The sequence below is a fragment of the Cyclopterus lumpus genome, chromosome 19, assembly GCF_009769545.1.
Source record: "Cyclopterus lumpus isolate fCycLum1 chromosome 19, fCycLum1.pri, whole genome shotgun sequence".
Classification (NCBI taxonomy): domain Eukaryota; kingdom Metazoa; phylum Chordata; class Actinopteri; order Perciformes; family Cyclopteridae; genus Cyclopterus; species Cyclopterus lumpus.
The window spans coordinates 8,406,057-8,433,574 of NC_046984.1; the positions used below are offsets into that span (position 1 = coordinate 8,406,057).

At 43.2% G+C, this 27,518-nt stretch overlaps 1 protein-coding gene across 1 annotated transcript; it reads left to right on the plus strand.

The window, feature by feature from the left end:
• rab11fip3 (RAB11 family interacting protein 3 (class II)) lies at window positions 1-25,531 on the plus strand. Its single transcript, XM_034558426.1, has 13 exons — window positions 1-3,004; window positions 8,743-8,836; window positions 13,159-13,235; window positions 15,920-16,092; window positions 19,336-19,536; window positions 22,632-22,667; window positions 22,775-22,868; window positions 23,036-23,280; window positions 23,752-23,833; window positions 23,949-24,086; window positions 24,263-24,418; window positions 24,524-24,664; window positions 24,809-25,531. Exons 1-13 carry the CDS (start codon window positions 1,352-1,354, stop codon window positions 24,920-24,922), a joined length of 3,204 nt encoding a protein of 1,067 aa, XP_034414317.1. The 5' UTR covers window positions 1-1,351; the 3' UTR covers window positions 24,923-25,531.
• The last annotated feature ends 1,987 nt before the right edge of the window (window positions 25,532-27,518 follow it).

Consider the following 27,518-nt stretch of genomic DNA (forward strand, 5'->3'; position numbering starts at 1 on the left):
GGAGGAGGAGGAGGATGGGACACTGCTGATGCTGATGCGAGAGCTTTCGCTGTCTGTAATCAACATTAGGAGGACTAACTGACAAACGATGGAGCTTTTTGGTCTCATTTCATCCCCCTTTAGTTTCCCCGCTGGCCTCGACGAGGGACGCCGTGACTGATGTGTCTTTGGTACGGGGATAACAGAGGCATTTGAAGAGGAGCGGACGGTTTTCGGCTCGTCACTCGTCTGGCCTGTCTAGTGGCACACAGGTGGATTTCCGCCGCTGGGAAGAGAAGAAAAAAAACGGCCATCGAAATGAAGACATAATCTCGGACTATCGCGGAGGAGACCGTTTCCGTGATGACACGTCAAACTGCGGAACACCGCGGCTCCTCCTTTGGTCGCATTTAGCCGGACAGGATCGCGCGTTAGCTAGCTAATAGGCTAATTTCGGCGAGCTAAGTCAGTTAGCAGCTCCTCTGGCTCAGAGGAAGTGAGATGCTCGGGGGGAGGAGTTAACGTCGGCTGCTACCATGAAGTCACCGTCGGTGTTGTGATGAGAGCTGTAACGTCGTATAGCTCGAGGTTTTATTGAGGCGTGAGGGTCTGGCAACGTCGTTTTCCTCGCTGCTTTTCGGCTCTTCGGTAAATTATCCTGCGATGGATACTATTGGATAATCTGGTAGAGAGAGAGAGAGAGAGAGAGAGAGAGAGAGAGAGAGAGAGAGAGAGAGAGAGAGAGAGAGAGAGAGAGAGAGAGAGAGAGAGAGAGAGAGAGAGAGAGAGAGAGCTCATGTTGACAACACACCGGGCGTTTTAACGAGCTCGTTTGCGTTTCGTTAAATTGGCTCACCAGAAGTGATGCACGCGGTCGCCTTTGTCGGTTTATTGCTGAGACTTTGTTGCGGTGACTTGTCAGCTCTCGGGCCGAAGTGAAGCATGCTGAAGCAACAACCAGACGTGGGTCTGCCATGACGGACCAGAGGCGCATAGTAGGTCAAGACATTAGAATGAACTTTGAGTTCAGGTCACATTGTTGCCAAGATGTCAGCTACTGAAGTTAAAACAACAAACACTGTTTGTTAATCCGTTGCCCGACTGATATTGTTTCTAAACCCACCTAACGTTACCTTCTTAAAACTAATGTGATCCCTTCAACGTTATACTATTATTTATTTTAAATGTCAGAGGTAACGTTAGACGATGATTGTAGGAATCCCCACACATTCATTACGATATTTCATTGGAGGTGTGCAATGCCGTTTAAGAACATGGCATTGAAGTTGAAGAAGTGGATCTCGACGACAGCAGTGAGATAATACACCAGCTTTGTGAAGTTTGTGAAGTGGAACAGCCGACACGCATATAAATGGAACAGACAGTCCTGTCGGGCCCTTTGGGGCACACACAGTGGGAGTCAGAACATGCGTTTCCTCTCGCATTTCACCCACTGGATTCAGACAATAGAGACGAGCTTTGTCAAAACAAAGGTGGCCAGACAGGTTTGGATTTCAGAAACGACGACCAGGATCAGACATTACAACAAAGTGATAAAGAAAACATTCACCCGGACAAACCAGTAGAGTTGGACAACCTAATAAATATCTCTGGTTTGCAGTTTGAAGGAGATCAGTTCAATGATTCCAAAGCTCCTCTTCATGCTACTTCTCATATTGAGTCCTTCACAGAAAAGCGACCTGATGAATTGAGTGACTGCACTTTGTCATGGCTATTTTCTCCCAAACTCACTGCTGTGGTTGGAAAAAGCTCTGCCCATGAGGAACTGAGTCTGACGCAGGAGGGCCCTCTGGAGACCTCACGTGCCCTCAGTAGTCAGGCTGAGTTAATAAGTCTCAGTCTACCGGTCTCTCCATCGAAGATTTCAGACAGGCATTCCGATACCAACACGGGGGATCCATTTTTGTTGGTAGACCTCCTCTCAAATGGACTCTCTTGTCTCCCCCCGGACTCCTCAGGTGAGTTGAACCCACAGGGTGTCAGTGAGGAGCTGGTAGACCTGTCACAAGAGGAGGAGGGGGAGGGCGCAGGCAGGGAGACTTTGTCACTTGAAACCAGAGACAAAGGTTTATTCCATGATCAAGTGACTGATCTGCCTCTAACTTGGAGCTCTACCCTGCAAGGTTTACCTGAGAACTGCCTCCCACCAAACAAAGTCCACAAACCACCGGAGCGTTTCAAAGGATCTGTGCCTTTGTTGGATTTAGAGGTTCCAGATTGTGACAGCAGTCTGAGTCTGCGTCCTGCCAGTCCTCCCGCATTTATCTGTGCAGATACTGCAACTAGATCTGTGCCGTTAGATTCATCAACAGAGGAGTCGGGGGTGGAACATGCAGGAGCTACTGTAAATAGAAGTGTGAGTTCGGAGCAACAAGGTGAGGATGACTCATTTGCTCTGCGTTTGTCAGCTGAACCTTCATCAGCTGAACCTTCATCACTGACGGTGCCTCTGGCTGAAGATGTCTTCATCCAGGAGGGTGATTTCCCCACTGAGACTTGCTTTGTGGCAAATGAGTCCACAGATTTGATGGAGGACAATATTTGTTCTGAAGCCAAAAATCAAGGGAATCTGACAATGGCGTTGGATCTGTGCTTGACTGCGTACGAGGTCCATGACGAGGAAACTTGGGACGTGAAACCCCGGACGGGTGTCCAGAATGGACGTGTTCCCGACCCAGCAGCCGAACAGAGGGAAGAGGAGAGGTTGACAGACAGCAACCAACTCGGAGGAACAGATTGCCATCAAGTGGCTTCTTTTGATTTCTCAGTTCAGGATTTACACACGTCTCCTGAGGCTGGATGGACTAGTGAGCAAACTGTGGAGACCATTTCTCTCTCTAAGATGGTGGTAGATGACTCACTGCCAATGGTCCCAGCTGTGAATACGAGGGAGGAAGATGTCTCCCCACTAAAAGCTGTGTTCGATGCTTTAGACCAAGATGGAGATGGCTTTGTCCGTATTGAGGAGTTTATGGAGTTTGCTGCCGCCTATGGGGCCGATCAGGTGAGATGCCTTAATTTTCTGTTGATGTCCTTGTTTTGAGCTAGCTGCTACTGGGTAATGCATGCTGAGTGACGCTCTGTGTAAAACCCTACAAAGCTCCATACACATAAATGATTTATAATAGATTTTTCTGCTGAACCCCAGATAGCTTCTTGCAAAAAGCCTGCTTAATTCAATGAAGTGAAATCCATCTGGGCGATGTCCCTTTGCTATCAGCTTTTCAAGTTGTTTAGGATCTTAATCTATTTGCAAGTCACTTTTTTTTTTTGTACAGTATGTTGTTACGAAAGAGTTTAAATGTTTTAATGAGCTCCATCGATATTATGTTGCAGAGAGTAACAGACAACAAAGCAGCTCCTAACATTCAATGTTATCCATTTGGCTAATGCTCCTGCATATTATTAAAGTCATGCATGGATTAGTTGGTCAGCGGGTTTTCATCCAGATAAGACTGTCAAGCATATTGGCTGTAATGAATTCTCTCTGGCCACACTCCTCCATGTGTCAAAAGAAAAACACTCATTGTCTCATTTGCATATCCTGCAGTTTGGGGATACTCTCTGGAGAAATCACTCCAGCCATGACCCTCCCCCATGTGTCGCTCAGGGCCCTTTCGTGAAATAGTTTCACCGTTACTTGAAACGCTAACAACTCCTCAAATTCAAATGTAATACATTATTAGATGTTACGAAATGACTTGAATTGATTACATTATAATTGATAGTCTTACTTAGTTAATCAGCATTTCTTTGTATCAGCAGCAAAAGGGAAGAGAGGCTGTTTGCTTCATTAAAATGGGTCATTATTTAATCTATGCAAAGTTATTAACTAAACTGTTTTACTCAGAGTAAAAATGGCGTCAGTTTCTTTTCCTGTCAGACGGGCTCGTCTGTATGCCTGTTTACTAGAATCAGATTGAGCTTCAGCAAGTGATCACACCATTTGCAAACAGCCAAAGACAAACAATGATGTCACCTAACCAAAAGTAAACCGAACTGTCAAGTATGCCCTGATGAACATGTATGAAATATCTTTATAAACTCATTTATTGATCTCTATTTCTTCATGACACAAGAACACTAATCTAGTGCCACTTGCAGTATTGATAATCCATTGGAAAATGTGTCCCTTTTTGTTTTTATACATTGATTTCTAGACACAGGGCTCATTCAGGCAACATATTTATTTAAAGAATACATTAACCAGCTTCATTTAAACTCTTTTTAATGTACTTTGAACAAGGCCTTTGGGTGAGGATGTTTAGTTGTTGGTACTCCACACACACAGAGTGGGACGCTGGCTCACTAATGCTTTTTAATCCCTTCTCTCCCAGTTCAAAGCGCCTCTGGTGCCCCTGACCCGTCCTGTGTCTAGCCGTAGGTATCTGTGGCTCCCCAGGCAGGGAATTGTGAAGGATTAGGAGTAAAATGTATTTTCCTGAGTCAGAGGGAGTCCATGGTTTGGGTGCCGTCCACCGACTGCCCATGTCCTGGTTTTAGGGATAGAGGAGCATAGCTTTTGTCATGTTAGTTTAATATACATCATTTCCACTTGTTGTTTTGCTTGGCAGTGCTAAAGGTGAGACATTTACATGACACTGGGAGTTGATTTTATTTCATGGGTGTGATCTATCTTACTGTTACTCCATACGGTTGGGTTTCTCCTGCTAAACCTCCCAACTATACAGATTCCAGCACTTTCCTTTGGATCTTTGTTTTTTCAAGGTTCTTCCGCGGACTGCTAACCAGATTGTGCAGATTGATTACCTGTGTGGCTTTTTATTTTTCTTGCTATCGAATATCTGGTTTGCAAGAGATATGTTGTGCTCTTGCAGGAATCTCCTCACAGATTTCCCTTCTTTCGTGATCAGAGAGAGACGGAGGCTTTGGCATGTTTGCTTGTCTCATTTACAATAAGTAAGCATGCAGGAGACAGACTTATCTTCAGAATTTGTGGAATGTTATATAATGCATGTAACCTTTCCGTGGATTTGGCATTCATTATCTGAACTCCAGGACCAGTGGGAAAGTCAGGTCTGATCCAACAAGGCCGACATGCAGCCAAAGTCAGATTACTGATTGTTTCTTTGCTTAGGTAGCAAATGGTTCACTCTTCTCGTCTCAGTTTGCAATACATGTGTGCTTCTCATATTTGAATAAGCTTTTCCCTGATATATCCTTGTAGTTCAGTCCTCTGGAGGTAAAAGTGGTTTGAATAACTTCCCCGCCTGCAGATTAGAGAAATATACTGTGGACCTTGGTGGTAAAATAAGTATTTTAGCAGTGTGGTTGAGAAAACCACAAGGAAATAGGTTATACTAGTTCATAAGAACACCCATAAATAACACTTTAAAACAATAAGAATAGTAAAGTGCCAGTGGGGATGTAAATGTTAATGGTTACACTCAGGGTGTTACAGGGAGTTCTTTCTAGCACAAACCGGTCTAAAAGAGGCATTCTTCAGAAATATTTTGCATTTATATTTACATTGTCATAGTTTAGTTGAGGGCTAGGAGCAGGCCTTGCATGTGTATTATTGTGCACCACTTTCCAAATATGCTCGCAGCCTGTCAGACACAGCAGGAAGGTTCATGAGGTATTTGCATGTGTGTTTGGCTGGTGCTTGTATGCTAAGCATGCAAATGTTTTCTCCAGAATTACTATGGTAGTGACCAAGTGCATAATACACACACGTGCGTCATTGTGGTTTGATTTAAAGCCGGTAGATGTCAAGTCAGTGTCATGAAACCATCTGATTTGCTGTAGTTTTAGTGTCAGGAAAGAAAGACATTGTCCTCAAACGGGAAATGTCCCGCAGGCATGTGCCAAATCTTCGAATTCTCTCATTGAAAAGATCATTCTGACCATCGCACATTGGTTTCGCTCACTGGTTTTGACCCTAATTCGGCACAAAAGCCATATTGAACTGCATTGTGGTCGTGTCTCTCTTGTCAGTCTACACTCCCAACCAGCCTCCCTCCCCATCACCCGCTGCTTTTATGTACTGCCCCTCTAATCCACAATGGAATGTCCCATGGCCTGAAACGTCCCCTCTCTTGAGTTCACTTTTGTGTGTATGTGTGTTTAATGTTTTATATCCTAAGATCATTCTGCTTTTTTTTTTTTTTAGCATCTACTGCCAACCCACTAGGCTTATGATCATGGTTATCAGAGTTTTGTTTCAGAACTATCGTGAAATCCCCTCCAGGAAAAACTCTCACCAAAGGGTATTCTTCTCCACGCGGTTATGCACAACAGCAGTCTGTGTGGAGGCAGTCAGGCGTGCCGCGGCACTGATTAGACACAAATAGAGGAAACTGAAAAACCGCAGAGTGCCTTCACAGCCCCGCTAAGCACCAGAGTTGACATAGTTGCCTTTGAGTTTAGTTTGTATCTGCCTTCACACTCTCAGGGCTGTGCTTGTTAGCTGTAACAATGCACATTATTCCATAATACATTATCTATATAACACGGTGTAGTGCATTTTTTCAAAACAACAAAAGTCAAAGTGACAAACAAATATGAGGTATTTAAATTGAGACTGATCCACAAAGTACAAATACAATTGTTTTAAGAAGTACATTTTTAGCTTGCCAAAACTTCATGCCAGTAAACTCTGTAATCATATAGCATGTTGCGAGAAGCATACAAGAAAATCATAGAGGCAGTCAGACAAATATACATAGTAACAACAATCAAGAGACAATGGATTGATAATATAGTGCAACAACAACATTCAATTCATTTAAGGAAAAATGGGAGGGGGGGGGTGGGTAGTTAAACAGCTGTGGTGAGGCTTCTTCAGGGTCTCGGGGCCAAAATACAACCGGATTGAATTCACACTCACCTCTAGTTTTGAGGTTAGACCTAGGAATAGAAAAACAGGCTCTGCTCGCAAGGCCTGAGGGGCCTGGCACTGCTGAACAGGCTTAACAAGTCTGATGTAGGCCATGGATTGCTTCCACATCGTAGATGCCTCTTACAGTGGTTCATCCAGCATGTTAAATCCTATGTTACTATAGTATACTGGCCTACTTACTGCACACGCAATAACTAATAATAATTCACTGGTTCAAGTATGGTTCAATATTTCAAGTTATGTAAACCAGTCATCAGGACCTCAGACACTCGTGATTCATCTCTCTATCACCTTCTGAACAACTTTATGGAACAACATTATTTTCTGCGAGCGGTGATGCTCCATTGAGAAACGGAAAACTAAAAGCTGTATTCTAACGCCCACCACTGACCTCAGCCAAGCGCAAGTCAAGTTTCACAAGTTAAAACACTTCTACTGTATGGAAAGGTTGAGCACATCAGCGATGGCAGTTGGATGAGCCCTGCAGCCACATGCTAAAGTGATCGTTGCAGCGTGAGCCACCGCTCCGTTAGATCAGCCACTCCCCTCCTTTCTTCTAAGTACAGCCGGGCGTAATTCACCAAAGCCCGATCATAAGCCACAGCATTTGTTAGTCAGTTTATTAGGAGTTTCAGCCTTCTGAGCCTCCTGAGTCACAGCTCAGCATTGCCAAGCAGATCATCTTGTTTTTATGTGTAACTGATATTAAAAAAAAGTGTTGAAGACAGAAGCCACACACAGAATGGAAGTCTCGGTGAAACGACCATGTTCACTTTGTGCGCTTGCTTTCTCGAGGAATAAAGTGAGCTGAAACCACAGAAACCTCGCTCGACAAACTCTCGGGCTCCTTCCCATCTCATTCTGTCAGGGACTGCACGCCTTAAAATTGACCGTAATGATAGGTTAGTGTAATGCTGGGAAGGAGCCTGAACGATGACATTTGACCTAGTCTATTAATTATGTAAATGGATCGGGGTCGCTCGGCGCCATCAATAACTCTGCAGGCGCATATTTATTACCCAGGTCAGGTCTTTGGGAACCAGATAAGTAATAGTAAGCATTGAATGGAGCAATGTGCCAAGGAAGTTGTACAGGTGAAGGAAATGTTGATCTAAGGTGCCTTGTTGTTGTTTTTTATGCTCCGATGTCCTGTAGTTACTGAAGTGCACGTCCGCCTGTTGCCAGGTTACTGACTATAGCAATATACAGTATGTAGATGAACTCATGTAACCCATCCAACAGTTGAGTGCAGCAACGTTTCTGTGCATGAAAGGCAATATTGCTTCATTTATATACACATGCATGCATGCATTTAAATAAATGTGGGTTTAAGATTATAAAATGATGTAAGATTAATGTAACGTCCTATGTCAGAATGATTCTACAAGCCATTGTTTATTTATTACCTTAAAGTGTCCCTGGTGATAACAAGTTGTCTGCAACTGTAAAACCTTCAAGAACATTTTTCTTTCTTCTTTTTTAAAATTTGTCATACGCAAAGGGAATAAAAGCTGTGGCCTTTGCACACTTTTAAACTCACGATTGCCCTGAATCCAATAAAGCCAGAAACACTTGTGATTGCAAAAGATGATTTTCTTCAGGAGGTCAGAAGTTGTTTTTATTGACCCTCATGACAGTGAAATGACCATAAGAAAGAGTTCTACGTCGGTTATGTTCAGCTCAATTATTGACTGAATGTGTTTTTCCATTAAAGTTGGTATGTAAACATTACAGTAAAGTAGTCCCCCCCTTCTTACACAATTTATGACATAATCTTGAAGCATCTAGGCAGAACAAAAGATAGTTTTTGGAAGAGGGATTTTCTTTTGTTGCCGTGGTGAAATTCAAGTTTTGAACCTTGTGTTGCTTTTGTGTTTCAGGTAAAGGATCTGACCAAGTTTTTGGATCCCAGTGGTCTGGGAGTGATCAGCTTTGAAGACTTCCACCGAGGAATCTCTGCCATCAGCAATGGAGGTAAGTCATGAGATGTACTTTTTAACACTCCTCTATTCAAGGCCTGCCATGTCATGTAGTAAGTGACATGTGTTACTTTGTTTTCCCAGTCGAACTTGTGTTCCCTTTTTATTGACTCAATAGGCCTGTTAAGACTCTGGGCGTTCTATATTTAATGATTTGTGAAACCTACCTGCAGCCTATTGTGGATCTCAATAAATGGGCCAGACGTTTCTGAAAATGTTCTTCCAAAAGCCAAGAAAAATACACTGCAGTGACAAAACGTGCACACTTTGTGGTTGTCATTGCAAGAAATTAACACCACGTTTCCTTTAAGTGTTTGTGTTGGTTGGTCGTTTCCCCAATCTGAAACACAGGTAGCAGCACGAATCTCTGCCTGTCTGACTGACATCTCTCAGTGGATGTCCGCACACCACCTGAAAATTAACCCTGACAAGACTGAACTACTTTTCCTTCCCGGAAAAGTCTCTCTCACCCACGACCTAACTATTACCTTCAACAACTCAGTTTTGGCTCCGACCCCGACTGCCAGGAACCTCGGAGTGACACTCGACAGTCAACTCTCCCTGACTGCCAACATTACCACAACAACACACTCCTGTAGCTACATGCTGTACAACATCAGGAGAATACGACCTCTTCTCACTCAGAAGGCGGCACAGGTTCTGGTCCAGGTTCTGGTCATCTCACGGCTGGACTATTGCAACTCCCTCCTGGCAGGTCTACCTGCTAATGCCATTCGACCTCTACAGCTCATCCAGAATGCAGCTGCTCGACTGGTCTTTAACCTCCCAAAATTTACCCACACTACTCCGCTCCTCCGCAACCTTCACTGGTTACCGGTGGCCGCCCGCATCCGCTTCAAAACATTGGTACTTGCGTACCGTGCTGCGAACAGATCAGGTCTGGTCTACATCCAGGACATGGTCTAACCTCACACCCAGGACATGGTCTAACCTCACACCCAGGACATGGTCTAACCTCACACCCCAGCTCGTTCACTTCGCTCGGCTTCTGCCAATCGGCTTGTAGCTCCGTCACTACGAGAAACACTCAACAAAGTCACGACTGTTTGCTGTGCTGGCTCCTCATTGGTGGAACGAGCTCCCCATTGACATCAGGACAGCAGAAAGTCTCTACATCTTTCATTGCAAACTAAAAACACATCTTTTTTGACTACCTTGAATGGGGAAGGTAGCGCCGTAATAGCACTTTAGTAGCACTTAAATGTCTCTTACTGAAAGCACTTTGTTGTTTAACTTTATTGAAGAAATTGTACTTGCTTGATTCTTGTTGTTCTGAGTTTGGACTCATGGTTTAATGCACTTATTGTAAGTCGCTTTGGATAAAGCGTCAGCTAAATGACATGTAATGTAATGTTGGTCCGTCGGTCCCCCCCCCCTGAAGCTATACACCTAGGGGAAACACTGTACTAAATATATTTATTATTTTATATATAGATTTTTTGACTAACCTGCTGATTACACAATTCTGCTGTAAAACAACAACAACAACAACAACAACAACAACAACAACCTCAGCAGCAAACTCTTGCACCTACATTTAGTCTCCAGCATCTGGCTTCATCTCTGCATTCCCCATGGCGCCAAATATTGAACACAGTATGTTCACATCCATCGCTCCGCTGACGTGAGGGATTTTGAAAGGAAAGGCAGAAGACTGACCCAAATTCTTTCTAACTGGACTCAAACTGCTGTTATTCTGTCTTTAACCACTTTACTGCCCGACTGTTCCACTTTACAAGCTTTACAAAAAATGCTGTATGTTATAAGGACTCGTATACTGTATTTCCCCCCTAAAATGGAAACATTACATGAGCCTATCTTGCCAGTTATGTCTCCAGGTCACCTCAGCAGTAAACATAATCATAGCTAACTCTTAACTTGACTTTAAAGTTCAGCTACGCTCAGTGATCGTAACCGTTAGTGAAGTGTACCTGATGGATTCGGCACCCCATAGGGACATCATTACAAAGAGTTTCGGTCCCATCCGCAGTTGACAGCACAGGCGTGTTGACACAATGCACAGGTCGTGGTGACGTCACCGCAATAGTGTGCACCGCTTCCCTCAATCCACCCGGCCTATTGATTGGGAGCACTATTCCCACTCTTTCTTGGTTGCACAGCTCCGGTTACTCTTTCCATTAATAAGTCATGCACTGGAAAGCATGAGATACACAGACACATGGGCTCATTGGCGAGGTTTCAGAGCGGGAGTGGCAAAGAGATGGGGTTCGGGCAGAGAGTCCTATTCACCTAAATAATTTACTGTCCTCTCTCTGTGCCCTGGCCTCTCCGTTTCACCCTTGTCACGGGTTGCAATGCTGTGTTGTTTAGTCGGATTACACAGAACTGCCTGTTTTGGCATATATTGACAAAACACAAGCTGTGCTTATAGATCTACAAAAACATAGACAATCTGAAAACTTGGCCTAAATAGACGGTAGACAACGGTCTCTGTCATGTATGAATTGTGGTCATGTGTCCTTAAAGTTGTTTTGGTTTGTTTTGGCAGCTTGTTTGGCGAACTTGCATATCGTGTAACTATGAATCATGGGTCAGCGTCCGGCCGGGGATCATCTTCCCGTCACTCGCTGTCCCGCCTTTTCTGTTATTCTGTGTTTTTTCTCGGAGACAGTTTCCCATTAGTGTGTGAAGAACAGACCTGCAACTTCCCAGGTCACTCACACGATGCTGACAGAATTCCACTATGCTTTTTTCTTTTCTTTCTTTTTACAGTTTATTTGACCTGTTTATTCACCACCACTGTTTCTTCACCACCTATGCTGTAATCAGAGGGCAAAAACCTGCTCTTCCAGCCACCAACCAAGTGCAATTAAGTTTAAATATAAACTTAATTGCACTTCACCTTCTTTTCAATTAGTTTTTCGGCACCACAATAAAGACAGGCCCGCAGGTCATGGAAATGCCTTGCCCCCTGCTGTGGCTGCGGCATGTCTGGAGCAACAAAAGTTGGTTTAGAAAATATCTTGACTCTACGCCAAAAGACTGCAGGTGTGGTCAAACAGAAACCAGATTTCCATTCAGTGCAGACTAATTTCCCTTTAACAGCCTGCAATGTGTATGAGTCTCGAAGAGCAACGGGTTACATAAGACAAGGGGGCACAAAACCCATTGGGTCTCCTGGCAGCCTTTGAGAACACTGTTTGTTTTCTCTTCTCTCAGCAGGGTGCGAGCCACAGCTCTGTTTACTAGATACAGGAGCCACAGTGGCTCCACCTTGTCTGCCTCAGGTTACATCGCTTGTCTGGTCAGGTGCTCTCAACAGAGGCCTGTATTGACACATTTTAAATAGATATGGGTTGATTCTTGTCCTTTCTATTGTTTTATTTTGCCCGTACACCTATTACATGACATTCTACAGCCCTTGAAACACGAGTGTAAAAGTTGCATAATGTTTACGGTCACATCCGGCTTAGTTTGCTGACTGTAAATATGCCAGAGTAGGGCCGTTAGGACTCGCACTCTAAAATGTGCTGATTGCGTACTTGAGCAAACACATTTACAGGCAGAAATATCAGTTTGTCAAATACAGATATTTACTATCAACCTGTTACGAGTGGAGTTAGTTATCCCTTTGCAAAACAAATAGAAACGGAGAGACTGTATTTTATTTTGTTTTCAGATAAAATATCCTCATTTCATGATTAAGCGTAACCTTGTGTTAATTTAGATTCGAAAGTTATAATACACAAACACATTGTAATCTATTATTAGATTGATGTGTAAAACATTTGTGATAATGCAATTAGATTACACAGTATATTAGTAGTATACTGTATGAGATGTGTTAGGTCATTCTGAGATTAAATTCAAAGGCCTACAGTCGCTGAAGGATGAAGAGATGTGGAGTTGCCTTGGTCACTTCATAGATCTTTGCAGACATTTAGATGAACATTTTAATACTTTAAACCAGAGAGTGAGGCATGAACAAAAGCAATATCCACGATCGCTGTCTCATTATCATTTTGTGTACTCCTGGAAATTTTATTGTGAACTGGTTGACATTTGACAATTTCTTTTTGTCAAATGTTTTATAAAGAAGTAAATGAATCACAGTAACAGTGGATTTGCAGTCTATCGGGAGTAGCATGGTACATTTGATCAACTCCATCCGTAATCGGCTGTGACCGCTTCTTTCTTCATAATGGCTGTTCGTTTGCACATTGGTCTTTGGTACTACAGACACCAGTCTTGTGTTTGTTGAGTCTCCTTTTCTGTTTGATTTTATCTGTTTATTCTGCACACATTAAACCCGCCTTCTTCCTCTCATATGTACAGGTCCGGAGCCACAGGTCTACAGTGTAAACTACAGTCCAGGCGATGGAGCTGTGGGCTGTCCCGAGGAGTACGATGAGGTGAGGCGCTGCACAAGAGGCTTAGCCTCTCTCTAGTGGTTTATGTGGTCCAGTTGTGCATTATGTTCCCATTGGTGCACACAGCTGCACAGTGTGAAGGACACATGCTGACCTCCCTGTGCACTCTCACTCTTCCCACTGTAACTCTCTGAGTGGCTTACAGGGCTATCATTACCACTCTGTGAATGTTCCACAGGCTGAACACCCTGGTTTGGCTGACACTAAATAGCATCTGGCTGCCGAGGCTTTCGAATATTCTTTGACAAATATTGAATTAGCTAGAATGTGCCAGAGTAGACTCGTGTTTTTACAGTTGTGGTGAACATATCTGGGATTCCTGTTTCCTCTTTTGCACAGAACTTGTATATTTAACCATCATTGTTGCTGTGCTCCACAAAATTGAAATGTTTCTGCTATTGTGTGCACTTTGAGCATTGCAGGGCTACAACTGTTGTTTTAGTAGTTATACATTGCACAGTATCAGCTCCCTCTCTTGGATTGGGTTAGAAGTGCAGGACTGTGTACCATAGTGAAGAGTACACATGAGTTCCCTCCACTTCAATCCACTTCATGGGCTTCATGAGTTGATGATTTCATGATTTGAATCAGGCGTTTGTCTGAAATACTAGAACAAACATTGCATCCTTGTGGATATTTTGTTGAGCTTATTAAATTGAATATAAGAGACACTCACACAGTGCCTAAAGTATTGTACAGTCTCATTGTATTTAATGACTACTCCAAGGCTCCAGAACACAATGAAGGCTGTGTTAAAAGTAGTTTCATCTATTAAAATGGAAAGAGTATCACCAAGTTTATGGTGGAATTAAGATCATTTGAGTTACACTAAATGTTAAATGATGTGTTCCAAATAGTAAACTGAGAAATAGAGCTTCCTCTCCTGTGTTTATAATAGTTCCCCAATGATGCGTCTATCAGGGTTAGTTTTTTCAATTGAGGTCTAATTGTCAATGTTATGCATAGTTATATATGTTCATTCGATAAACTCCTTATATTTTATTCCAGTGTTACAAATTGGAATGAAAATGGCCACTAACAATGTGTAAGGTCCAGTTAAAGTTTCGTTGCTGTTTAATGCAACCAATAAGTGGAGTTTTGGGGAAGTTTGTGTTTATGTTTGAAGTAGACGCCACACCTGTGTCCCAGGCCTTGTTTTCCCCCCCGAGTTTCTGGCAGAAAAGGGTTCCTCTCTCTCAATGGCTGTGCTGTTCTAGCCCTGTTTGCTTTCATAACAGGCAAGGTACGGCTGTTCGGCTCGGGCCTGGCATAAGAGAAAAGCAACGCCCGGTCCTCCCCGCTTTTCCTTTCCTAAATATTTTCTGTCGTTGCTAAATTTCACATTTCCATCTCACATTTGGATTCTTAAATGGAACCATACAACAACCGTAATCCTGAACAGTAATATGGGTTATGCACCGCCTCTGCCTGTCAGAGCGTTATATAGCTTGACGAGCGTGTTAGTTTTCTACTGGCACACAGTCGGACAGTTATAACTCTGGTTGTTGTGAAGTATAGCCCTCATTCACTGGGCAGTCTGCAACATGAAGAGTGTGGCTTAATGATTTAAACGGTCACACTGGGCCAGGAAAGGGAAGCTCCCAGGAGCCAGGAAAGATGAAATAGTCATTCGGCTGATCGTGTGGCGTTTTAACGCGAGCCTGCCAGGGAGAAGGCTGTTCGAATGAGCATTACAGCTGACTTCTGCTACTCTTTGGACTTTGTCTCTGTCTCCTCCCCTCTGACCACCCAGTGGCGCTGAACGTGGTGTCACAGTATTTTTCTTTTTTTTCTTCTTTTTTTTTTTTTTTCAAATGTACTCTCTCACTCTCTGTTCAAGTGAAGGTCAGCAGGCGTTTGTAGTTATTAGCTCTCATGGCAGGCTGGACGTCCTGTCAGTGAGACGGGGACAGAGAGAATGGTTCTGGGCATGGTGGGTAGCCCTCTGGGCCCTGTTTCTCCTCTTGACGCTGTGTTTATAATGGTACGTTACGCTCTCCAACATGACTCGCCTGTCTTGCCTTCACACTGCTTCACAGCTCTGATTTCTGATAATGTGCTTCTAGTTGCTAATAGATTCAGATGTTCTCTTTTGGCATGCATGGGTTTTGTGTATTTGTTGCTTCGAGGTGTCGATGCGGCCAGTTTTGCTTGGAACAGCCATCTGAATCCCAGCAGACTGCCTCTGAAGTCTGTTTATTGTTTGGTCGTTGGCGTGATTGCCATCGGTGACTACTGGCTAGACCTAAATTCGCAATAGACCATCTTTGAAATGGCTGCTTGTTTTTTTTTCACACTGTTTGATCAACCTGCAGGTGGGCTCGCTGCCTTTTTGCTTCACATTAATAAATAAACTATCTTGATTTGAAATACACCTTCTGCCTTTTTAGAGCCAGAGCCAGCAGTGATCACAATGCATAGTTTTATCATTACAGCGATGGGAAGCGCTTGATGGGCTCGACTTGATCGTTCAAGCAGTATTGCTTTAGCGGAGCGAGGTTTTCTCCAGCCATCTTATTATTTTCATCAGAAAATACAGTATGGACATTATGTTCATGACCTGTGGTCTCCTTGGTGAACTATTCAGATCAGTATATTAGTCTGCTTACTGCTAGGTGGGCAAACTGTAATGTGTTTTGTTCTTCATTCTGTTTTTGTTACTGCAGCAAAATGAGGTGACAGACAGTGCGTACCTGGGCTCCGAGAGCACTTACAGTGAGTGTGAGACCTTCACCGACGAGGACACGGGGGCCCTCGTACCCCCCGAGATGCACGAGGAGGTGGAGACAGACAGCGGCATTGAAGCCACACTGCACGACCCTGAAGATGGCGAAAATAGGTCGGTATAAATTTCGCAATGTGCACAATATCCCAATGCACAAAGTAAAGTTTGGCCAATATGCTTATAGTTCCTGGATTCCTATTAGTCGGTTTTAATTTCTCTTATGTTCATGGGTTTACGTTTGGCTTTAGACTGGAGTCGGAGTATTTCACTTTTTTCTTATAATGTTAAGTGCAGGTTAATATAATACACTTTGAACTGGTCCCCAGTTATTCAAGCCCCATCTACACCAGCACTGCCCAAGCAGTCAAAATAGAAAAGGCTATATGCTCTTGACTGACTACGACTGCATTCTGAATCTTTTGCAAATGAGCTGATGTGATTAGTTTCCCCTACTGACACACAGCTGTCTGTGTCACAAGTCCTTTGAAAATGTTTTGGCAAAAGTAATTCCTCAAATAAATTTTACCTTATATTCCTTTTTTTAAATTTTTTTAAAAATGATTCTGACTTTCATATGTAGTCCTAAATCTAATGTGGGTCTGTTTGATTTTTTGCAATGCAATCTCAATTTGAACAGTCATATTGGAATTCATGGGACTGGGTCGTCACAATTGTGCACCGGCAGGAGTCCCAGTCTAATGACTCATCACGTTCATCACAATCACTCCTGGCTCTGACGCTGCATCCACAATAACACATCCACACAGAAGTAGAAGCCATTGCTCCAAAAAGCCATAATGTATTTCTCCTCATCCTCGTCATCATCTGCTCATAAATCTACTGGCGTCCACTGCAAACGCTGACTTCAGGGGCCTCCATGTTTTCAGCGTGCTGCGTGTGATGTTGTTGTTGTTGTTGTCTTTTGTGCACGTGGGTCGATTCTTTAATCGTGACCTGTTCACTACTGGAGACTGATATTGGCCACAATTGGAAAATAATGTGAACAGCCAAACAAAAACAAAAATCTGATCTGAGCAATAAATCAGAATTGATTGTGAAGGCTTGTAATGTGAATGTAGTCTTATATGCATATGGCGAGTTGGATGAGTTGGAGATTCTATTTATTTATTTTAGGGTGCAGATCAATCGCATTTTTCTAATTTGTTGGGTTAAAGAATTTTGCAACTTGATCTTGGTTTGAATTTAAACCGTCCTCTCTTATTGTCTAGGACAAGTGTAGATGGAGTCTTTATGCCTGTGCATGCATGTTCTTGTTGATAAAGTACTATGGACAAACACAAGGGAGGAAGTGCAGAGAACTGAGGCCTTATCTGCTGACGCTGTGACCCATCTGTCCGGCTCTGTGACGGCTTGGAGTGGGCTGCCTGACAGGGATGTGCTGGGACTTCCTATTCCATGATTGAGCCTTGAATTCCAGGAAATGTTGAGTTAGCTCTTTTTTTTCACCTTTTTTTTCTTCTTTTTTTGGGACTTATCTCATTCTCTCCCCTCCACTTATTCATGCCGTTGCCCTGCTAGATCCACCGCTGACGGGAACAACAACAACCCTCTGTGACCTTTATATTCCATTTACCAGTTATTTGGAGACTCATCACTAACTCACCTCCCTGTTTATGGAGATGAGCGTTTATGAAAAGTATGGGCATGTTTCTTATGCCCAAACCTTTTTAAGGGGATTTCCAAATCACAAACAAATTAGCTACTGACAGATTTTCCATGTTGACTATGAGTAAATGCAACAAAAAGGTAAATAAGTAAACTGATATTTTGCCATGTGTTAGCCCAGCTAACTTGAGCCATATTCAGGGTAGGAGTATATGCACTGGACTGGGGATTAAGAACCTAACAGGATTAGCCTCCCCCACCCTCCTCTGTCCTACCCATGTCCCCACACACATTTGGCCCTTGGACGGTCAGCAGGACTGTCTGTTGGCTGTCGCTTAGCCTCAAATCTGATTAACCCACTCGCAGTCCACCCTTTCTTGTACAGCCTCAGGTCTTTTGGGTGGCACAGCCGATGCAACACCAGTCATGTGGCACTGATTGGCAGCTCGTTAGAACCACAGACTTTGCCGTTTTTTCAAAAGCAGAACCTTTTGTTCAAACTGGAGCGTTGGGGGTTGGTTTTAAATCGGTGTAACCTGTGAAACTTCAGAATTCCACTCTGGTTGTCTGGTGTTGTGACTCCAGCTGCTCCACGGCTTTCACGCCAGGGCAGTGGAGGGCGTTCAAAGATGCGTTCTCTCTCTTCGCCGTCCCTCTGTGTGAGGGACCTCAATATGGGACCAAGTAGTAAGAGCCTGAGTAAAGGGTAAGTGACTCCAACATTGGTTGTTTATTTAACCAGTTGAGCTTAATGTTTGCACAGGACATTTCTGCAGCTGAGACTGCATTGTTGTCTGTTTTTAATAGAGACCGAAGATGATGACAAGTAGGCGTTTACAGCCTGACTGCTTTTTTAAAATGGTGTACCAGTAAATTATTTTAGGTTTTCACACTTCAGCTTTGAGTTGGACCGATGAATGTCATTTGTCTTGTAAACAAGCAAAATGGGTTTTGTCCTCGTGTGCTGAGGAGGCACGTTTTTCTGCTGATTTGGACATCCTCGTCCTGTGTGTGTGCGCCTCAGACATGGAGCATGTCCTGTTGGACAACAGCTTTCCTGTAAAATGAGTATCAAAGACTTTATTTACAGAATCTTTGCAGCAGCGACTTGATCCACCTTGTAGAGTTCGGTTCAGTTGTGTAAAATAAATGTAAAACCAATTCCAAAAGTCATAGTGAAGAACATCTTTTACTCTTGACCCACATCAAACTACCATTATGTTCCTCTCACATGTGTCCATTACAGCGAGGCACAACGCATTTTGTTTCAGCCAAAGCAGACTTTGGGATTAATGTGAATTAACAGATTACCTTTTGAAGACAAGTGATCGTCGAACTTGACCAGTTGCGCTCTTCGTGGGGGAAAGATTAATTGTACGTGTTTGATATTTACAGCAGGCCCGAGTCATTTCCAGGCTTCTGGGTCCAAATCACCAACAACTTGTTATACAGACGGTATTGCAGCCAAGTACCATTACATGTCTATTTCCTTTTGAATGAAGTCAAAACGATGTTGCCTTGTTTGGTTTGGCTGACATTGTGGTTTTGTAAATGGATGGTTATGTGGCTGTTTATACCCAGTCAGACCTCCATTTTTATATTTCCCTCTACTCTGTTGTTGTATACACACACACACACACACACACACACACACACACACACACACACACACACACACACACACACACACACACACACACTAACATGAATCCATTCTCATGTGACCCTCAGGTTTTCCCTGAATTCTGAGCTACATAACCACTCGCTGGTGACGGTCATCGGTGGAGAGGAGGAGCACTTTGAGGACTTTGGGGAAAGTAACACCTCAGAGTTGCTACTGGAGAGCAGCGTGGAGGGGACCGAGCGGGAGGGCAAATCCCCTCTCGTGCAGCCGCCTGAGCAAACCAATGGCTCCTTACTGCTCTCTCCCAGGTATGAGCTTGTTTTCCTGACACAACTAAGTATGAGTATGTTTTTTTTGTTCAGTCAATCATTACATGCAATAAGTAAAGCCACAATCTAATATACAAAACCAGAGTACCTCTGACAAACACACATGTTGAACGCTAATGTTGCTTGAAGTAATTGTGTCTGAATATTATTTAAACGATGTGAAATAGCATTCTAACTTTCACCAGACTTTCTTTTTTATCAACCCCTCCTGACAAGAGGCGTGACAGTGATACATTCTCAGCTGTGCTGTCCAGGTTTTAATGCCCCTATTTACGTTCTTCAGACAAAATGTTTCTCTTTCAACAAAGACACTGAGGTCAAACGATGATAAGAGCTATCTGGAGACGCCCTTTCCACCCTTATCTGCCTCCTTTTCTTGAAGGGCGAATATAAATGAGGTGTATACAAAGTTCACTCCACCAGTCTTAATCTCACTGTTGCGAAGTTTTTGGAAATGTGGATATTGGGCTAAATCCTGCTCTAAAACTGTGCCTCCTTTCATTTGCCCTTGTGTGATCCTGAGTCGTCTGAGTAAATTTTGCACTCACGAAGTTAAGTCTTAAGGCTGCCGCCTGTTGCCAAGCCTTCTGGGACTGACAGAAGGTGGATTTTTAGTTGCACGGAGTGACAATCTTTGCCTCTGGTCTGCAGTCGTACAGACACAGGTAGACTTTTAACTGACTTGTGACTTGTTCGACAAACATGAAGATACAGCCAAATGTCTACACGAGCGTACACATTTCTCTATGGCACTACTCATTTGTTTTGGAGGCTTTTCACAGTCCTCTTTTTCCTCCCACCTCCTCCTCTGTCAGAGACCAAAAGCCGGATAATGCGTAATTCCCATTTGGTTGATATTTCTGTGATTTGCCCTGCCAGGAAGCTCTTAACCACTAACTGCCCTGTTTTTGTGGCCCATTGACGGTACGGGAATATAAGAGGTACAAACTATTTTGTTATTTTTGGAATCTGTTTGATATATTTTTTGGGGGATACATCAAAGTAAAAAAGGATGTAGAAAATACAAGTATAGGTCGATTTATGAATACCCTTAAATGATAGTTGAGAACCACAAATAATAAATCAATGAAATTCAGTTAGTGAGTCACATGCGTTATGTGAAAGATTACACGCCATACAAGTTGGGGGTGGTTAGGCCAAAATAAATCATACCAAAAACAAATATTGCTACATCCCACAAACTTCACCCACTCAGACTGAATGCGTCACTGTGTTTTGGGCCAATCACGCTCATTGTTGGTGCATGTAGCAGTGCTGCCTACACACACCCCCATATGTATCTACATATCACTACACGTACACACTGCTGGGGAGCCTCTCAGTCTGTTCTTCAGAAACACACAGCGCTCTAAGCCTTAGTTAACTATCTCATCCTTCACGCTGTAAATGTTTCAGGACAACGTCATCATATGACCATCAAGGGACTCTCACTCAAAGTCTGCCACACCATGTTTCTGCCTACATAAACAGGAACCTGTGCCAGAGTGTTGCATAATTTAGACCCGACTCGCTCCCTTAATGAACAACAGCTGATATAGGTGACGTGAGGAGAGGGTACAGACTCCAAACAATGCAATGATCAGGTCCATTTATTTACTGGAGAACTTATGTGGTTTTGATTTATTGTTACTTAACTGCGACCATTCTGTGGGTTCTCTAATCTCACAGCAAAGTTGGTGTAGGAATGAATAGACAACAATGTTTGGCAGCAGGGAAAGAAAATCCCATCGGCTCTAAAGAGAGATCAACGGATTCTTTCTCCGTGAATGTTACGTCTCCTCACAAAGCCACACTGCAGTCTCTCTCACGCCTCCCTCCTGCTGTATTCCTCCCACTTTACTCTTTCAAACTCACTAACACCTCCTGCAACCCCAGAGGTGTACCTGTCCCACCTCAGTGCACTCCTTCTTGTCCGTCACTCACCACTTCCTCCTCCTCTTCCTCCCTGTTTCCTCTTTCCAGTGCACCTGCTCCTCTCCCTGACCGCTTTCAGAGCTTCCTCAGGGAGGAGGCGCTGGACTTTTTCTGTAGCCAGTGTCACAAACAAATAAGTCGTCTGGAGGACCTCTCCACACGCCTCAATTTCCTAGAGATGACTAGGTAACGCGTCATTCACAACCCACTTGGGCGATAAGCTGTGTGAACGTGTTTGCAGTGCAGATTAGATGCAGTACCATGCATGTTCTCATCATGTGTGCATGGTGTGTTGTACCGGCATGGTGTGTGTTACTCTCACACATTCATTGTGGTTTATTTCATGGGTGTGTTTTGAGTCAACTGTTCCCAATCCTCTCTTTCTGTGTGTGAGTTGCAGTGTGTTAATATTTCTCATTTAGTATTTATTGATTGGAAAACTCCGTGAAGGTATTTCAGTGGCTACCATGCACTTTTTAGATGGCGGTAGCAAGTTCCTTTTCATTGTTGCCATCTGTACAAAGTATGGTTTGTCGCTCAAGCTCATCTGAAAATAAGCGTAATAAATTGAAATAATACCCCAGGTATCACAGGTGAGTTATGTCCAGTATTTTCTGCTCTCGTTGTCATTTCGCCCATGCTTCATTCGTTCGTGAAGTAAAGCTTTTCTGACTGCTTTTATCGGAAGAGACTTGCTGATCCAGGATTACTGACCAGTAGCTCTATTACAGAAACATAGTTATACTGAAATCCTATTCCTATGTGTTCAGCAACTGAATTTGCATGATTCTGAGCTTCAGAATTCCCTTTCAGGAATTTATAAAAATCTAAAAGGTTTAAAGTTTCTGTAATACTGTCACAGGTAGGTCAACACGTATCCTCAATCAGCACTTGTCAGACTCTGTTAATACACATTGCTGTGTTTGTGTGAGATTGTTGTGATGTGTGATTATCTTGTGGCTTAAGTTTCAACAAAACTCCAGTGATTTGTCAGTAAAAAAAACAATGATATTCGGCCCCTCTGCCAGCAGAAAGAGGGACGGGGGTTGGATAGGACGAATACCAGGAGATGGTGTCTCTTTCCTCTATCCCTTTTCTCTTCCTGACCATTTTTCCTGTTGTTTTGTCTCCCCATCCAGTGCTGGCAAAAGGCTGTCCAGCAAGAAAGTAGCACGGTAAGCCAAACAGTTACTCTGGTTTCAGTATGTTTATATTTCTGCTATGATTGTCCAAATGTGAACTGGCGCCAAGGGATTGATGTTTTTTTCCTCTCCATGTGCAGACATCTCCTCCAGAACAGCTCGATGACTCTGGACACCATGAGCGACTTGACGCGGGACATCCTGGAGCTCGCTGACAACGACATCACAGACAAGGTGAGAGCTGAACTGATGAATCTTTTCAGTTATTCATACTTGTGACCTGCCACAGGAAGAAGGAAGCATTTCAAAATGGCAGTTAAACAGATAGATTAATATTGTTAATGCATTATAGTAGAGTACTCTTACAATACATTTTGATGAAAAACATGCCCTGTTCCCAGGTGCTCCTCCTTGAGCGTCGAGTGGCGGAGCTGGAAAAGGAGTCGGAGTCATCTGGGGAGCAGCATACGCGGCTCCGCCAGGAGAACCTTCACCTGGTGCACCGAGCCAATGCCTTGGAGGAGCAGCTGAAGGAGACGGAGCTCCAGGCTGACGAGCAACTGCAGCAAGAGACCCGTCGTCACAAGGAGGCCCTGATCAAGCTGGAGAGGGAGAGGGGGCTGGAGCTGGAAAACCTGCAGGCCAGGTGAGCAGACAAGAACAGGCTGGTCGTGTTTAGAATATCATTGGCTAAATATATTTATTTACTGGAGATTATTTACTATTTATTAACAGATTGTTTGTTTTTTCCTGTATAAAGTCTGCACATGCCACTTGCTTGATTAAACACAGGGACGTACCTGTGTGTATTAAAAATAAACAATTGCCACCAGCTATTTAGATGTGTTTGATACGTTGTGATTAATTTAACTGGATATTTACAACAGTGTTCAATACCCTGAGAAGTTTGTACTTTTTGTTGTCTATTGTTTAAAACAACTCATTGTGGTCATTGTGACGCCAGTGGCTCTACACTGCCACCCTCTGGCACTAATCTGCCACTGAATTGAAGCTGTTTCCCTGTGATAGAGCATTGTTTACTCTCAACAAGCAGTGTCGGTTGTCACTTTGTGGCTGTGATGTAGTTTTCTGATGTGGATCTGTGTCTGTTTCTCAGGCTGCAGCAGCTGGATGAGGAGAACAGTGAGCTGAGGTCATGTGTTCCTTGTCTTCGAGCAAACATCGAGAGACTAGAGGAGGTGAGAGCAACAATATCCGATCTATTGGTTGGTTTTGCCTTCGTTGTTCCATTTATTACCAGTCTTAACACTCCTCTCAATGCTACCTTTTGTTTTTTGTTTTTTTATCATCCAGGAGAAGAGGAAGCTGCAGGATGAGACAGAGGCCATGTCTGACAGGTTGCAGGAGGAGATGGAGTCCCGCAGGAAGATGGCTGACAAGCTGAGCCATGAGCGCCACCAGAGCCAGAAAGAAAAAGAGTGCACTCAGGAGGTGGGGACTGGTTTCTCTATATACAAAATAAACAGTACTCTGTGTACAAAATACAACAACGCAGCGTCAACTTTGACAATATCATTGTCACGTGTTAAATGTTACTAGATATTATGAGGAACCTTACGTTAGAAGATTCCCAATAACTTAACTAACTGGTGTTTATTTCGCCACAGCTCATTGAGGACTTGCGTAAACAGCTCGAGCACCTACAGCTCTACAAGCTGGAGGCTGAAGCAAAGAGAGGGCGCACACCTGGCGCGGGGCTCCAGGAATATCAGACACGAACCCGCGAAGCCGAGCTGGAGCAAGAGATCAAACGACTCAAACAGGTAGCGCGCACATTCTATCACTCTTAACCAGACTGGTTAGAAATGGACAAAGGATCAGGCCTGTACCGTTTTTGTGATGCGTTACATTTGACTTTAACCCTCCAGGACAACCGCAGCCTGAAAGAGCAGAACGACGAGTTAAACGGACAGATCATCAACCTGAGCATCCAGGGAGCCAAGAACTTGATGTCGGCCTCCTTCTCCGACTCCCTGGCAGCTGAGATCAGCAATGTGTCTCGCGTGGAGGTAGGTTTTTAAAAAAAAAAAGTGAACGAATTTGTGAATCATATTCCTTGTGGATTCACCTTCTATTTGAATTCAAGCAGGGGTTGTCCCGTGACTCTGTTATCACTTTTTACTCCACTGTCTGTTCTGTTCCTCTGTTTCTAGTTGATGGAGGCTGTCCACAAACAGGAGGAGATCAACTACAGACTCCAGGACTACATTGACAAGATCATCGTGGCCATCATGGAGTGCAACCCCTGCATCCTGGAGGTCAAATAGATGCTGCGCAGCCAGATGGCCCAGTGACACCTCCGGCTGTTAAACATATCCGAGACTTGGCTAAAAGACAACTACCAGGAGAGGATGTGAAAATCCTTTTGGTAGGAAAAACAACAACATCAACAACGCACTCAACTCATCCAGCTTCCCCTCCCCAAAAGAAGGATTTCTCATTTTGAAAAAGTCCATGGCTGTCAGTACAAATAAGCAATTTTCAGTTAGATATCCCTTGGGTCTGCTTATTTGTGAGTGTATGTGTCAACCCTCATGAATACACTTGGGTTCTGGTGACCTCCATGTATTTGGCTTGAGGGACCTGAGTCTCCCTTGGTGAGCGTCTGAATGTATTAATGTGTGCAAGAGGTCAGTATCATAAACGGTAAAAAAAAAAAAAAAAAAAAAAATCTTCCTGTCCCTTTCCCAAAAAAACAAAGTGTCAATTTTTGATTGAGCTAAAAAAAACACAATCAGACAGTTCTACAGTACCGAAAAGCCTTAAATGAAAGGTGATCCGAGTATTCATTGATTATGCATGCCATACAGTCTGAGAAGCGTTAACTGGGATGGTGGAGGTATGTGGGCTGTGAGCTCCTGAATCAGGCTGAATTGGGTTTTATTCAAAAGTGGGAAAACCGTATGAAGCGCTGGGCGGGAGCGGAGCGTCAGTTTCCTCTTTTCAATGTGTTTTAAAGCTTGCAGTGCTGCCTCACAATCCTCAAACAGATTGTTTGTTTAACCAAGTTCAACTGTCTTTCCAGCGAACCCAAGTAAGGGACGTTTCTCGGGGTCGTTGGCGAGAAATTCCCGGATGGTTTTGTGTGTGTGTGTGTGTGTCTGTCTGTCTGTCTGTCTGTCTGTCTGTCTGCGTGAGGTGTTTGACAATTCCGTTTTGTTTATTTTTGCGCAGTGTAGCTAAGAAGGTTTGAAAACGAGAGTAATATAAGCTTCAATGTCTCAAATGAAGAAACTGGGTGGTTTATAATTAGTTTCATCTAATCTTTTGTTTTACAATGAAACAGGGTCCCGGGGCTCAGGTGGGCTGGATTACCTCAAGTGGAAAAAAAGACTACATTTCCCATCACTCCCTGGCAAAACATATTAAATACAGCAAGCTGATCTCACTAAGTGTAGACGGGATGCTCTAACTGACAACATATAACTTGCTCATACCAACACTTGAATTAAGCATGAAGGGAAACTGATAAGGGATTCTGGGAATTGTAGTGATTGTGTTTTGTAGTCCAGCCCATCTGACTCCAGTGTTCTCTTGTTGAGTGAAAGTAATGGGGAGCAAGCTTATCCAGGTAACCAACCTTTTTTTTTTTTTGCACTGCACAAGTGATTTATTGTCTGTAAAAATGTTGTTGAGACTGAAAAATACTGATATTCAACAAGTTGTATGTGAATAATCAAATGGTTGTACTTTGCACTAAGTTTTGATTTGATTTCATTATTGTTTTGTTGATAGAAAAAAAACGTTTATTGTGAAGGGATCAAATCAAAAAACGAGGATGATTTTGAAGTCAGTCTGATAGTGACGGGGATTTGTTGCCACTGACATACCAGCAAAGTGGGGACTGCTGTGGGCGACATCCCACTCACACTCAAAGAAAATGCATCACACTAATTTTAATGTCTTATTGAATAGGGAAATATTCACGAATATGACAAACTACATTTTGCAGCCATGTCTTAAGATGAGTTATATTTTCAGTTACATATTGTATTATCAGCCATCAGCAGTTCGATGAGCTTTTTTTTTTCTGGCTATTGGCCAGTTTTATTGTTTTCCAGACCAGATATATATATATTACTGAAGAGATGTGGCAGAATAGAGGCAATAATTGCTTGGCGAGAAAATGGACATTGGTGGAGGACAGATGACACAAGTCTGCTCTTCACTTCCTCTGCTGAAGCAACAATCTTCTTCAAAGATGTACGGACTGACGTTGGACTGATGCCGTGCTTATCGGTACCGTACAGCCATCACTTTTGGACTCTGGACTCAGAAACCGGGCATAAGATATACCTACCGGACATCTTGACGGATTTCTAGTTGAAGGGAAGTCGGGGAGGTTGTTTTCATCCAACAGCATGGCATTCTGCATCAATATGCTAAGAATAATTCCTATTTTTCACCCTGTTCACATCTATGTCACTGCTCTTCTTCACCTGCCACTCCATGTATAAAAAAAAAAAAAAAAAAAAATGGCCTTGGATGTAAATGACTTGTACATGTAAAGTTTTTTCTACACTCATTCTAGATTCTAGGTATTTTTATAGTCGGAAGAAAATAACATTTCTTCTACTTGTCTTATGCTGAGAGACAGCTGCCTGTATTCTTCTCTAGCATGTAGCGTGTACAGTATCTGTTGTTTTTCTTTTTTTTCCTCATGTTTTGAAATCACATACAGATATTTATTCATCATTCGCCACAAACGACGACGCGCACTCGGTGCGATCCGTTCCGCTGAATATATCTTTGTACATCTTTTGAATTTCACGAGGGGAGATTTTAATTCACGGCAAATTCATTTTTGGGGATGGTTTATTGAATTCAAAGAAATGTTCAAAGTCTTTGGTGACTCGCCATTGT